A 15,455-nucleotide genomic window follows, 5' to 3' on the forward strand; every position below is an offset into this window, starting at 1 on the left:
GAATAATTCCTATATACAAGGGGAATATTGTTTTTTATAAAATATAGAGACTTTTCATCAGTTAATATAACGCTTTGCTCAGTATTAATTAAACTTAAGTATATTTTGGAATATCCAAATAAAGTATCCTATGACCCCATCTACTTATTCTACTTCTATACCATATATTAGATTAGTTAAGGATATGCTGATCAGTTTAAAAAAAATATTTGCTTTAGATATATTGAGAAAGGTATAATATATAATATCACACAGGCGGAGCAGTAACGTAACGCGATGAAACCGTACGGAATAGCTAGTATTATCATAATTTATAATATTATATAATATTTAGTTTATTACAAATATATAAAGTGATGGTGTAAGGCAGTTATTGTTTTTATATAACATTAATGTAATAATAAAATTTATGTTTTGGGTTCCGGGTGCTTAAAATTGTATGAAATTTTATTTTACATAGATATTAATAAAATAATGTTTATGCTATTTATTTTAGGAACAAATACAAAAATCTTAACTTAATTGTCATAAATAACCTTTTATCTTTAGCAGTCTTTAGTATCGTATAACTTTATCACCTTGATATTAAATATTATTTAAGAATAAAAAATAAAGAGTAAGTTGCCATATCTTCGGTATCGAGAAACAAATATTAGGTATCGCGATTAGCGTTGCTGAATAGGCGTGATACGTTTGTTTGCCGTGACACATTAACAAATAAAGCTTGCCGCTCGCCATTGTTGTAGGCAGTGTGTCGAATCAGCGCGTTTCTTGCGTGAAACTCGCTGAACGTCCCGCGCTATCGCACGCCGTTGAATGTTTTAAATTTAAAGCCTTCGGTTTCGGATGCCAAATTTTTAATTCATTTCTCGTTAGCCTAACACAACCACTATGGGTCAGGTGATGTTTAAATTTTTTATAGCTCGTTTGTATACACTGCGCTTCTAATTGAATACAGGCGTGTTAAATTTTAGATCGAGAATGCAGAATATTAATATTTATTTACAAATATAAGCAGTAAGAACAAAAGAAACAGCCCTTTCGAATAAAGGATTAGGCGCAAATGAGCATTTGCGTGAAAATTTTATCGCAATAGTGTGACTCCAAGTCGTTAAATAATATTACTTGAAATAAAAGGGGTTAACCTTAGTTCTTAATTAAGTACTCTTAGTATTTTCAAATTTGAAGGAAACCCAACAGTTTTTCCGCTTAATACATTTTCCAGGAAACAATGGCAATAATTTCAATTTTTACGTCTTCATTACAAAAATCTTTTGCCCTAATTAAAATGTAAGTAAAATTATATTAGTTTCTGCAGATTACAAGTTCGATAAATATTTAAATAACTTTTAACAAAATATTTAACTCGCTTAAAACTTAAGATTAAAATTATTACGCAATCCCCCTTAAGTACAATTATATTCAAATTGTATTGTATCAATTGTATATTGTATATTACTTATTATATCCTTAAAGAGGGCTACCTGGTAAAAATTATATTTAACATACATATGGTTAATATATTTTTTTGCTTATTAAATTGTCAAAAATATTTTTATTTTTATAATTTATAATGTGTGTACGATAATAACTTTTATTAAAAAATAGTCGTATGATTGTAATCAGGCGACACCTAGTGCTTAGCGAGGGCTAGGTGCTGTGGGCTGTGTGGCCGAGATAGGATCGTTCGTGACCGTAGACCACGACGGTTCCTTCATTTCGATAGCTTCATTTTAACCTGCGGCTTCAGTAATTTTGTTGGGCTTAATTTAACTTGAATTTACATTTTTAAAAATCTATATATTAATACGTGAGTATCGAAAAATGACGTATATTTATTTAGTTCTTAATAAATAGTGTTTCATTAGAGATTTAATCAATTATTTCATTTTATATTTTAAACCTTTTTTTAATTGGGAAACAATTTATATATATATATGTGCTTATATATCATTCAAAAATTATTTAAATATCATATAAATTAAATAATGGTTTATTTCGACCAAAGACTATATATTACTTTATACAAAAATTGGAATAATTCAACGTATTCGGAAGCTTTGTTATTATTGTTTTTTTTTCGGTTCAATTGCTTGATATTAAATATTTGTAAATATATGCCAAAGTTAAATATCTGTTGACATTCGATAATCATTTTAGTTCGTAATAATAAGTAGTAATAGTATTATTATATTTTAAGAAATTATAATATAACGTTCCTTAAGCAAAGTAGTATTAAGGGTCTTAAGTCTCTTAAGCAAAGAAAATATAATATGTATCTAAACTAAATATGGAATAATAAAATGATATTTTATTTTAATAAATTTCACAATTAATATTATTGATACGTTATAAATAAAGACGACACGGATATTAAAACAAATGTTATATACAATTTCGGCACTCGTCTCATTAATTACTTGCTAATGAATACATTTTTTATAGAACTGTGTGAAAAGCTGTATTGTCATAGATATATTTTAGCGCTTCTATTTATTAAATGAAAGAAAAGGAATCTTATCAACTATAAAATTTTATAATTATATTGAATAAACATATGTTTCGTGTTTTATTTGTCAATTTATTGGTTCTACAAGTATATTTACGACTTCGATTAGCTAGTTTCAGTATATAAGTAGCAAAATTAGTACGTGGAATAAAAATAACTAACAAAAGGTATTAAGGTACCTCGATTTATATGTATGGAAAAAAATACTAATTACCAGAACACTTCTTGCTGTGTTGTAAAAAAAAAAACGTCCTCTATGGGACATTGCTATGTCTTAATTTTATTTGAGATTTAGTAAATAATTCAGAGTCGTTTGATCGAGATAGGAATGAAGTCGTGGAATCGAGACCACACGGGGATGTCTCACTCGGGAGTCGAACTCACTATCTAGGATCTCGACCCCTTACCGGTTTTAATTATCTAACTAGAATTTGTTAAATTTGTCTCTAAAGAATAGATTATTATTTATCTAATTTTACTGTTGCCTGCCTGAAACTGATATATTTCTACATTTTGTGTTCTAAAACACTTAAAAAATACTAGATTTTTAATATAGTTCCATCCTTATCTTTATAATTAAAAATAAATTATAAATTAAGAGTATACTGATATCACATTAATTTAATTGAAACTGTCACTAAGGGATTTGGGATGTGCCAAAGTTATGGACAAGCTTGTGCCGTGCTTTCATATCAAAACTCACTTGTATCTCACTGTTGAAATGTTCAAACCCGAATTACGATGATATGCTATTTTGATACGTGTATCTGTTAAATGTTTTAATTATTATGGTCAATTTCGCTTGTAACTTTTTGACATGTCTCGACATAGTTTCGACTTTCTACAGAATAGCTCTAATGGTGACGAGATAATATAATGGACGGGATAGATTATATTTAACATCTGTCTATAAGCGTAATAGTAGGTACTCGTTTTATAAATAAGAGTGGCTTGTTTGAGGTTTGTGACTACTAATTTTATCGCGGAAATCGCTTATACCTTCTAAACTTGTTTATGCGTTTAAAGTGAAACCGGAAATACAAAACTTTCAAATTAGAGCAAAATAATTAATCAATTCGAACGAAGCACGTACATACTATGTACATTTATTTGTAACAATAATTATTTTTTATTTAATTTATGTTCAGATATCTCATGTATTATATTTAAAGTTTAATCCAATGAATCAAGAGTATTTCTATACTTGAAAAAATAACATTTACTTATATAACGCTCCATTTTAAAATGAAATTGTTAATACATTTTCCTTTGCGTACCAAACACAGCAAGTTAACTTAGGTCTTCGTTATAAAAGATTCAAGAAAATAGTAGAGAAAATTTTAATATTAAATAGAAAAATCTTATTTCCATAGGATGACTTAAAACTCTTTCAGCCTTCTTTAAATAATGCTACTGTAAGATTACTCTGGTAAACAATCTTGAAAATATAATAATGTACAAACAATGTCGGTCTATTTTGCTTTATAACATTTTCTTTAGGTTTGATTTACCAGATTTTAATATTTCAACTTATTTTTATTTAGTTTTAAATATTACTTTTAACTGATATTTATTTTGATATATAAAGATGTACAACGATATAAATAAATATATATAAATTGAAGTTTCAATACCTACTATTATTGATTATTAAAAAAGGCTCTGAACAGTCTGATTATAAAAGCGAAAATACGTAGAAAGTTGAAAATTGGATGATTTCTTTGTTTCGTAACGTAGAGATGAATTAAGAATTTGCATAATATCCTAAGTCTCCTACGTCATCCATTTGCCCCGATTAAGATGTCATTATATTTACCATACTGAGATTAATAAATATAGGCATATGTTCATAAGACAAACGATTCGCGCGTAAAATACCGTAATAAATAAACATTATATTATATTGTGAATTTTTCATTTAATCGGAATTCTATTTTTAAAAACAATATGGTTATAATATAATTGCCTCGTTGCTCTCTGCTCTAGTGGCTAGATATACTCTAGTTGGGCAAATGAGCTATTTTAATCTGTTTTTTTGGTCAAAAAATTCTCAGTAGAAGATGTATGTGTTACACTGTCGTGCATCAGAAAGCACGTTAAGCCACCAGATCTATCTAATTTCGCTGCATCGCCGCCACATCGGCTTAATTGATAAAAGGAATTAAAAGTGTACCTGTAATTGTGCTCATACTTGCTCACTATAGCATCTCTTGTGCAATTGGCTAGTGTTTACGATTGGCCAGTGGCCGAAATTTAGTTAAGAAGAGTATACTTATAAATAACAAATTTTCCTCTTATTTATAGGTTATATGGATCGAAACGGTGTGCGAGATGCAACACTCCAATATCAGCGTCTGAGCTGGTGATGCGGGCACGAGACCTCGTGTTCCATGTGCACTGTTTTTCGTGCGCGCTGTGTAGCACGAGACTAACAAAGGGTGACACATTCGGTATCAGAGATTCAGCTGTTTATTGCAGGTGAGTTGTATTATATGTTATATAATATAATTAGTATTTTTGTATGAAGCTCTGATAAAATTAGTAAAAACAACTTTAATTGGTGTATCTAAACATGGACTTATTTTTTGTACTGTTGTTATTTTTTGTTAAAAATTTTTAGGCTACATTACGAAACGATGCCAGATTATGGTCCTCACATGGCAGTTCCGGGACCCCCCCAAATGTGCCCTGGACCTTACGCGGGACCTCCGCCAGGTTCGCATTATCCTCCGTACCCATCGCCCGAATTTGCGCGGGTCGAACCCGATGTTCCTAAAGGCCCTTTCTTCAACGGGTCAACAGCGCCACCGCCACGACAAAAAGGACGCCCAAGAAAAAAGAAACCCAAAGATCAAGAACTCATGACGGCAAACCTTGGTGAGTTTCAGCGTGTTCAAATATCATTTGCTCAAGCGAATATTTCAAAAATTATTCTTTTATACACTTAAAATGATAAATAACTTTTTTCGATAAATTGTTTAAGTTTCCATATTTTTATCGTAAAATTCTCTTTGTGGTGTAGCTTTTTGTAAAAGAATGTATAATATACAAATTAAGTGTTTCGTTTTGCCGACAAAACGGTTACAATTTTATTAACACATTAAAGTCAAAACTGCACTTACCTTAAGAGATTAGGTATCGGAGGCAACTTCCCGTGTATGAGTTTTATAAAAAGAGGACATTTCGCCTTTTTCGAGATATCGAAACCAGTCTGTTTATCTGACCGACAGCACTCGTTCAATCGACTCTGCGTGCCATGTGACTTTCGTCTTGATTCGAAAACAAACCTAACTCATTTTATTTATCGACGAAGAAATATTTAAATGATACACAAAAATTAAGTTAGAACCATCTATGTTTACATAATCATATCAATAAAAATTGAATCAAACCCTAAACTAAATGTCTTAATCAGTACGGAAGCTAATATTTTATAATATATGACACAATTAAGGCATATTTGAAATAAAGTCGTATTTGCATTTTAAATATCAAGTGTTTTTAACTTAAATGAAGAGTTTTTTTCGAATCAAAGTGCAATGTGCCTCACAGACAATGGGTGAACAAAGATGGGCTAGTTTTAATAGCATGAACAGGTCCCTGCTTCGTAGCCCGAAGCGCTCGCGTGCCCGATGTAATCCGAAGTTCATCATACTCGCCGCATTTCAATGAACCGAACATCTTGGTTAAGTGAATCTATTGCAGCATAATAGAACTATTTTCATTTAATTACAAACATCATTGCTATGATAATTAATTGGCAAAGATGGATTAATCGGGAAATTATTTTCAATAAAACGTATATGAATCTATATGAAGTTAAATCCAAGTTGGATTATGTACGGTAACGTACATGCTTTTATACGAAAAGTCAATTGTAAAACTAAAATAATATTTGTCAATGAATTAAATACATTTTGTTTTTACAAGTTTTGTTCGTTAGTAAGTGTGGCTCAAATTTCAATTTAATTTTAAACCAAGACTTAACTGATTGAGCTTAAAATTTGGATACACTTTCGGTATAATCGAGATAGATTGCGATACATATTTATTATTCTCGAGCAATTTGCTGTCAAATTGTATATATAAAACTGTTTTTGATATTATTATATGTGAATATCGATCTTCTAAATAATTCGCAACTATCAGTAGTAAATAATTATATTCATGTTTTGTTAACTGCATCATAATATTACGAACCGAGACGATTGTCTAAATTAAAACGTACACTAGCTAAAGTTTATCGTTAGTATTTCGTGTATTAAAAAAAATCGACTTATTTTTGAATAATTGTTTATCGATATTTTAAATACATGAATATATTTATGAGCGTAATCGTTTTTTAAAAGAATTAACTTAAAGCCAAATATAAAATTGATAAAATTTCAACAACAATTTCGATGAATGGGCCAACTTTATTTCTCATTATTTTAATTTAGTTTACATTTTAGGTACGTTGTTTACTAAATAGATTTATTTAAAAATTATCTAATCTATTGTTCTTTTTCGCAGAAAAGATTTGATCTACATAAATAAGAAGTATCTGCCTGTTTACCAAACCATTTCAATTTAATTAGACGTTTGATTTTTTTTACATGCTCTTTTTAATCTTTGTATAAATAGCGGTTAATAATTATTTATTTACCTAGTGTAAGGGCAAATGAGGCTTTTTTATATTTTCTTTTAATTATGAAAAATATTTTTTTCAATTGTGAGACAGTTTAAAATATAAATCAGCTGTTCCTAAAATAATGGTGATTATTTTAACTTTTGTATAGATATTTTAGGTTAGCTTCATATCATGTTTCATAAATATATTGCTCTTATATTTGTCGAGGGTGCGTCACCCCAAGCGAAATGAGACTGAAACATGAGGTATAATAAACTAATTCCTGTTTCATATATCTAGCCCATAAATATTGAACTGGATAGGGGCGGTATTTTTTATATACATTCGTAAATACATAAGGAATGTCGTTCGGGATGTAGTTGAGTTAGTACATAAAGTAAAATATTAAATGTGAGAAGATGGTGACAACAACTCGTGAAATAACTGAATCGATAATATTTAATATAAACTGTCCGTGAGCTTCCTTCGTGTTAATTTAAAAAAAGGTACATCAATATCCCATTCTATAAAATGTTTTGCAATAGCTTATATACAGTTAGTACGCATAATATTAAATTATAAATTGCGGAAAAAAAATACATTTAACAAGCACATAACCATATGTGACACGCGCCGCACATTTTAAATTATACATAAAGCCGTTTCAAGTATGTACATATGTATATCCAATTATAACGTGACACTCCGCTGTTCCGTAGGATGTGCCGTATAAAATTCCGACTGTCCTTTTGGTCAGATGTGTTTTTGCCATGGAAGCAGTTTTCGTGGATCGGGCCGGTCGCTTAGCGGCCCTTTTTGCTTGCCATATCAATTATAAGGGAACGTGGACTTGCGTAATGTGGTGACAGGCCGATTTCAACACCGGAGTCCCACGCGTTTATTTAAATTCATACTATATGCCTACGTATCAAGTACTAAATTAATATTTTTTCCGATTTACATCTTTATTTATATTATCTGTCTTCTTCTTTCAAATTATAAATGAATAATTACAGAAAGAGTGAAATCAGTTTTTAAACAGTCACTAAGAAAAGTTTACTAAGACCCTTCATAAATAACACTAAAATTATTAAATTAAATAATACGTTAATAATATGTGTTTTTTTTTGGTATGATAATGTATTGCAATTTATAAAATAGATGAACAAAAATTCGTTTGCACTTATTAGCTCCATAATTATATTTAATATTTATATTATTATTTTTTGTTTATTTTGGTTTTAATTAATTGTTAAGCACGACTTAATTACCTGTAGTTAAAAGTGCAATTAATTCAGTTTACCATTGTTGATTCAATCAAATCTTTATGTATTAAAATATTGTGACGTTTGTTACAGAGTAAAACTTGTAATAGTTCCAATTATTATTTTTACCTTCGACAACATTTATGTTCATTACTCGGTGTTGGAAATTGTGTCTTAGCTATATTTATGAAATGCTTGTTTTTAATACAATAAAAATAACCATAATTGTACATAGTCTTAATCAGATCCCAAGGTAATATTTATTTAAAATAAATGACCCTTAGATCTTATATAAGTTATCATAAAAACTTCATACATAACTATTTTCTTCGTTCACTCATTTCGTTAAAAATACAACTAAAACACCGTACGTATCGTTTTAATGAAGAAATATTAAAAGGTACAGATAACTTAAATTGTCCCTAAAAATACACATTTTATTACATTTAATGTCCAAAACAGTACAAATAAGTGAGATTATTTGATTACGCGGAGGAGGTACCTGCCCCCACACAACACGACAGAACTCACCATTATAAAAACCAAGTACGAATTCAAAGTATTTGAATATTTCATCACCGAAATCGGATCATGTTTTTAACGTTCGTTAATCAATCGTTGCGTTAATCAATACTCGGTGACTTGTGAATCAAAACGAATCTTACGTAAATAACTCATACTCTTAGTATCGTCACATAATAGACCATTAAAACCATTTTCCTACTTGTTTACATTGTTTGGATCATCGCTATACTAAAAAATATAAGAAGACAATTTATTACACCGTTATTTTTTAACTAATTATATATTTTTAAATATATTTATTATTCTAACAAAATTTGATTCGTAATTTTACGATCGGATATTTTAATGATAAATAATATTTGAACATATTGATAGTGATACAGTTTTAAATATTAATTAGTATGTAATAAAATGATGTAATAGATTGCAGATATAAAATGGAATGTTTAAATATTATAAATAATTACTTGAAATATCTGCTTTACCTATAAATTTTGATGTTGTTAGTTATACTTAATAATGTTGGGTCTTTTTCTTTCAATTTTATATCAATGGTGACCAAAAGAGAGAATTAATCAGTGTTTATCTGATCACCAGCTATACAAAGCTTATAATTAAGGCCATATGATATTTATTTCCCCAAAAGTATTTGAATCCAAAATTAGAATATTGTTACTCGTATATTTCTTCCTCAATTTTGTCTAACGATATTTATTTGTATCTTAAATAACAATAATTAGAAACAAGCTTAGTAACCTATATATTTATGACTTATGAAGTCCGATTATAAAATTCAGGATATCTTTTGTTTTAATAATATGAAATAATGATAAAACGCAACGAGGAGATAAGCGTACAAGCCATAAATAAAACTTTTTTTATACTTTTCTCGGAACGGAATTTCAATCTACTCGGAAAATGTTCAAAAATATTTCGAGAACAATTATTCGGCAGTGCAGTGAACTTAACTCATACACATAATTATAATTACACTTTTCGTTCGACATCAACAAGAACCCGTCAGCTCGCTTTAACTTTTCGAGCGGTGTAACCATAAATTACGTACTAACAGGCGGACAAAAAAAAAACGCTTCCTACTTCAATAACGGGAGCGAAGTAAATTATATGTCGTAATGAAGTTGTCGCATCTGCTTCGAGGGTCACGTGGTATCTTACCTTTCCTTTTTTTCTTTTGTTTTAGTAGTTTTACCAGTCGAGTCTTCTCTAGACCGCCATAAATTTTGTATACATCCGAGGGCACTGGTGATTTATTTCCCGCCAAAATATGTGCCTGGTATATTTTTTTAAATTTCTTTTCAGCACTGGACTTTTCGAGTAGCGTCCGACGATTATACAGATATGGTGGTCGCGTTCCGTAGCCGACGGTAGTTGGTTTTAAAAAAGGAGAGCTCTTTTATTTTTAGTTAAAACAAAAGTCCGTTTGGATACTTTTAAGGTTTTCCGTGTTCTTTGTTTTATTTCGATAAAAGATAATACCATCACGAAAGTTGTGAACAGTGCGTGGTGTCGATGAAGCAAGTTTTATTAAGTTCGAGCTTATGAACCTGCGACGTTTGCGTTGACTTAGAGTATCAAGATGTCATTCTTTGATTGTTCCTTGAGAAACGTAATTTTTAATGTATACAAATATATACGAAATATAAAAATGCTTGAATAAGCCACTCTAGTGATTATTTATCAATTACTAACGAAACATACCTGAGTAATTAAATTATGTATGTATATACATATGCACAAACGAATTACATCTCGGAGTATTACCACACCCATCTAGTAAAATTAAATGACATTTTCATGCACGTAAAATCGTTTTAGCCTTTAAATCGGGCAAAATATAATTAAAAGTATATATGTATAGCACCAAGCTTATAAATGAAAAATATTATTTAATTTTATTTACTTTAAAACAAATTCTAGCTAAATGGTCTTATTATATATGTTAATTTCTGTCACGTATTTACATAAAACAGTACTCGAAATATTAATGAACAAGGTATAACGAATTATAGAATTCATTAAGCTAATCAAGCTAATATAACTAATTTGACATACGTATCGTTGACAAGCTACCTGAATGTTATGAAAATTTAACAGAATAAATATGTATGTATATATAATTTTCTTTGGCTCATGGTCTTACTACGCGTCAGTCGGCTAATGTGATATCCATGTTAGTTCGTTTTGTAACCGCCGCTATCTCACACGAGACATCTGTATCAGTGGCACACCGACTCAATAGCTTTATATTAAAGCCTTATTTATTACTTCAACCTCTCTCGAATTTAGAATACGACACTTTGTTTGTGGAACTCGGAATAAGGATGTTGTTTTTTTAAAGGCAAAAAATGAGACATATCGATTAAGTTACTTAGGAAGAGACGTGAGAAATATTTTTGTCTTACTTAGGTTTCTGACCATGAATTTATGTTCTACTTCTTAATCAATTTACGTTATTCTATGGTAGAGTTTCACTTGAGTAACGAAAAGAATACATGATAAATATATTTATGACAAAATAGTTTTATATATATTTTTCTCATAGTTTTAATTTGTAATTAATTAAATAATGCTGGCTAGTTTTATCACAAATTAAAATAAAATACAAAAAATATATATCCATAGGTATACAATGGTAGCGTAGCTGTGGATGTATAAAAAATTCAAGTTAAAAATAAAAATAGTTAAAAAAGAAATTCATATTTATTTGATGTCCGTTTTGATATCTATCGGTATAGTATAAGTGTACAATTTTTAGTAGTAATAACAGTTAAAATACGACCGGCGCTCAATGGTTCGCGCCAGTCGGTCGCGTATGAGTTAGGACCGCCGGTAGCGCCCCCTGCTGACACGCTATGCGCTACAACACTATCGCCGACTAAATTAATAATCGTTACTCCTACACACTGGCTCGGTATGCTGACAACTTGAAAAATATTTTAATGATATGGGCTTAGACCCAGTATGATATTTAACGAATTTCTTCTGCACCAGAATCATTCAGGGTTTCGGTTTTTGCAGCGTCATTGGTATTAACAAAAAGTCACATTTAAAAAATTTAGTGGCCACCGGACGAGACGATATCGTGTAGGAAATCTCGATTTTTTGCTGACCTTAAAACATGAATGGTGCGTACGATTTATGAGATCACAATGATCTTTTTATAAGTCACCTGTTTTTTTGTCTCGAGTTATCTTTGTACATTTTGTGTCTCCGTCTATTAATAATGTCTTCTTTTAGCAAGTTTGACGTTTTCTAGCAGTTAATCGATTAGGACGTGCCCCAACGTATGGAAATATGTAGTTATGCTATAAGGGAATGTATAGACAGAATAAAGGTAGGAATGTATTTTGATTTAAAGCGTTTCAGTTGAGGACGTACTAGGTATGGTGAGCAAAACATGGAAATTCTCTTGTATGCAAATCCTTCCCTGTTTGCCAAGCGACCGTATCACCTAGCCGGTGCACGAGCGCTCGAGGCGTCCGTTTCGTAACCAGCCTAGGAGGACCCATCGTTATACAAGATTCAACAAATAAGGCGACTGGGAAAGAGCTATTTCATGGTCACAAATGTTTCTTAACAGTTTTGTTGCTGGTTTTATCGCTGACAGTGGGTGCGTAAATCATGTCAAGTAAATACAAACGTTCCGTCAACGCAGCGCATCTTGACTACAATCGGTGTGGGACCACCTTTATTATGTTGGATGATTGTCTGATGGATAGAGCTTTTAAACATTATTCATCAAAGGTTGTAAAAGTTTTTATAACCTTTGATTACTTTTTCATTAAATGAATATAAAATTTGTTATTCTTATAATTATAAAATATTTAACAGATTTTATTATTATTAGACATAAATTGATTGCCTATATTTTTTTTATAAATGTTAAGAGAAATGAAACGTTATTACACGAATTGATAATCACTTCTAGTTCATATTGATTAGAAGTTTATGTTTCTCTAGTTTCCCATAATGAAGGATATATTTCATTAGATTTTTTTTTCTAAAATTCATTTCATAAAATAGTTAAGTGGCTCAATAAATTATATTTTCATGGATGCTACCGGATAGCCTTGATGTATAATATAGTTGTACGTTTACGACTCCGTCAACAACATTAATTAGTTTAGTAAATATTACCGAATCAAATTTAATATAGGGAAGTTATGTGATGTTCAAATAACTCTACCTTATATGTTTTACTTAATTTTAAAATATCTAATATTTAATACATGATGAAACAATTTCAACAAAATAAGGCTGAAAAACAGTATGATATTACGATATCAGCACTTCGCACGCGAGTTCGTCCGTGAAAATTTAAAAACTATGATTTAACGTAAATACAATACAGTTAAAGTTACAGTTTACAATACAGTTACAGTTTTTTCAAACCGTGTCGTTTTTCTTACTTAGAGAATTTTTATACCCGTCATAACTTTTAAACGAAAACCCGACCCGAAAAATTTAAAGTGGAATTTAGACGTTCATAATCAATCTTAATTATCAAACTATTTAAATGGAAAAGGATTAATATCATGATACTATTCGATTCCACATGTATTTGAACTTGATAATTCAAACAAAAACTGTTATGGCTTAACTATAATAGTTAGGCGTATACCATCGCGGACTTTTTTTTTGTAAGCAATTATGAGTGCTATTCATATATTTAAGATTTTTTTTATTTATCGTCAATAGTTTTTGCAGCTCACGCAAAATAATTACTTTTATAGGCAACATTTTGATATCTTGGGTTATTTGGATCCATTTTAGGTAGGGATCACTATTTTTTTTTAAATATACCTATGTTACTTGCTAAAGATGTAGCTTTCTAATAGTGAAAGAATATTTTAAAATCGGTCGAATAGTTTTTGAGTTAGATCGTCACAAGCAAACAAACAAAAAATCAAATCTTTCCTCTTTATAATACTAGTACAGATAAGATACTTGAAAATATCTTAATTATTGTAGGAAGATAAATCCTACTCTTGTTGTGTGTTTTTCGAACTAAGCTTAGCCTTGACCTAGGATTCTTAGGTTAAATAATGTCAACTGCAACTTTTCCTACGCTCACGATCGTAGTTCATTCGAAAGGTAAACATTCTCGCCTCACGCGGCGGGCGGCTCGCTCGAAAGCGTTCCATTTTACGCAAATCGCACGCGGCGGCCATTAGCTCGCGAGTAAAATCCAACGGGTACCCGGATAATTACCTACAGGGCTAATTGTTCGCATTCAGATCTCGGAACGAATAAGTGTGTCGCGTGTTCTTCAATTGTATAATTTAAATTATGTATCCACTGCTCTTATTAAAATGTGCGTTGTTTTTCTTTATACATTTTTGACTTACATATTAGATTTTATTTACCAGTTTCCAGTGGTACTTTTTGCTATACTCATTAGTCACCCCCGCAGTGAAATGTATATGTATATTATATATTAGCTAATTAAAATCTTTTTTTAAATAGTGGTGGTGAGTACTGTGTTCAAAATTAATTTTTAGAAAACAATAAGTAAAAGTTTCTCATATCATTTTTGTGTCCACATCGGCACGTATATTATGGTTTCGGAATATTTATTGGCAGCAGTTTTATTGGTCGTTAAACCCGTCGCGTTGCGGCAGCGTTCCATTCTCGTCACGGATACGTCACGCCGAAGCTGAGAAATTGTAACGGAAAACAATGAGCGGCTTGCGTTACGATCGGATTACTACCGAAATATTTGAACGCAATAGTGAATTATTTAAACGATTGTAAATTTGCGTCGACAACGGACTATGGGTATGGAATTCTTGTAATAATACAATTTATTTTATATGTATACATATCACCTACCACTTTCTTAAAACCGAATGATGAATTTACGTCAAAATATATTGAAATATATTTTTATGCTAAGTATTGCGAATGAGCGATGCGATTTTTTTATGATAATTCGTTTTTACGAATTTCATTGTTTATTATATACATAAAGATGTTATGTGATTTCAGGTACAGCATAAATAACCTTACCAGTTAAACAGTTATTTAAAAAATAAATCATTTTACGCAACTATATATAAGATGCATAAATATTAGACACTTTATTGCCATTATTTAATTGTAGCAATAAAAGCTTGGTTAGCGGGTAAATAAAAACAGATATTGGTTTGCAGTAAGAGGTCTTATCGCAAAGCAATATTGCAAAACGTATGATTAGTAGAGTCAAAGAGCTCCAACTCGGACTAACCCGTGTCATGTTTAGCATTTAGCAGCGTGATCTTCTCCTACCAGATTTGAATCCTGAGTACTTGGAGATGGGTTTCCGCGGCGGTGGCGCTCTGGGGACCACGTCGCGCACAAAGCGCATGCGCACCAGCTTCAAGCACCATCAGCTACGCACCATGAAGTCATACTTCGCCATCAATCATAACCCCGACGCGAAGGACTTGAAGCAATTGAGCCAGAAGACTGGTCTTCCGAAAAGAGTGCTTCAGGTATAACGAATTTCTTATTTGAAACATTTTTATCTCTTCCATGTTATGAGTAT

At 30.7% G+C, this 15,455-nt stretch overlaps 2 protein-coding genes across 4 annotated transcripts in view; both read left to right on the forward strand.

Moving 5' to 3' along the window:
• The window catches only part of LOC126780394 (uncharacterized), a 154,676-nt gene that overhangs the window by 70,845 nt on the left and 68,376 nt on the right, over positions 1-15,455 (forward strand). The window lies entirely within an intron of this gene.
• LOC126780388 (protein apterous-like) overlaps positions 1-15,455 on the forward strand; it is a 54,859-nt gene that overhangs the window by 29,654 nt on the left and 9,750 nt on the right. For 2 of the 3 annotated variants that reach the window (XM_050504852.1, XM_050504850.1), the window contains exons 3-5: positions 4,814-4,987; positions 5,130-5,386; positions 15,200-15,402. In XM_050504852.1, the coding sequence (XP_050360809.1) occupies positions 4,814-4,987; positions 5,130-5,386; positions 15,200-15,402 (634 nt within the window). The remainder of the gene's footprint in view (positions 1-4,813; positions 4,988-5,129; positions 5,387-15,199; positions 15,403-15,455) is intronic. The other variant, XM_050504851.1, reaches the window with a different exon arrangement.

This window comes from Nymphalis io, chromosome Z (genome assembly GCF_905147045.1).
Source record: "Nymphalis io chromosome Z, ilAglIoxx1.1, whole genome shotgun sequence".
Lineage (NCBI taxonomy): Eukaryota > Metazoa > Arthropoda > Insecta > Lepidoptera > Nymphalidae > Nymphalis > Nymphalis io.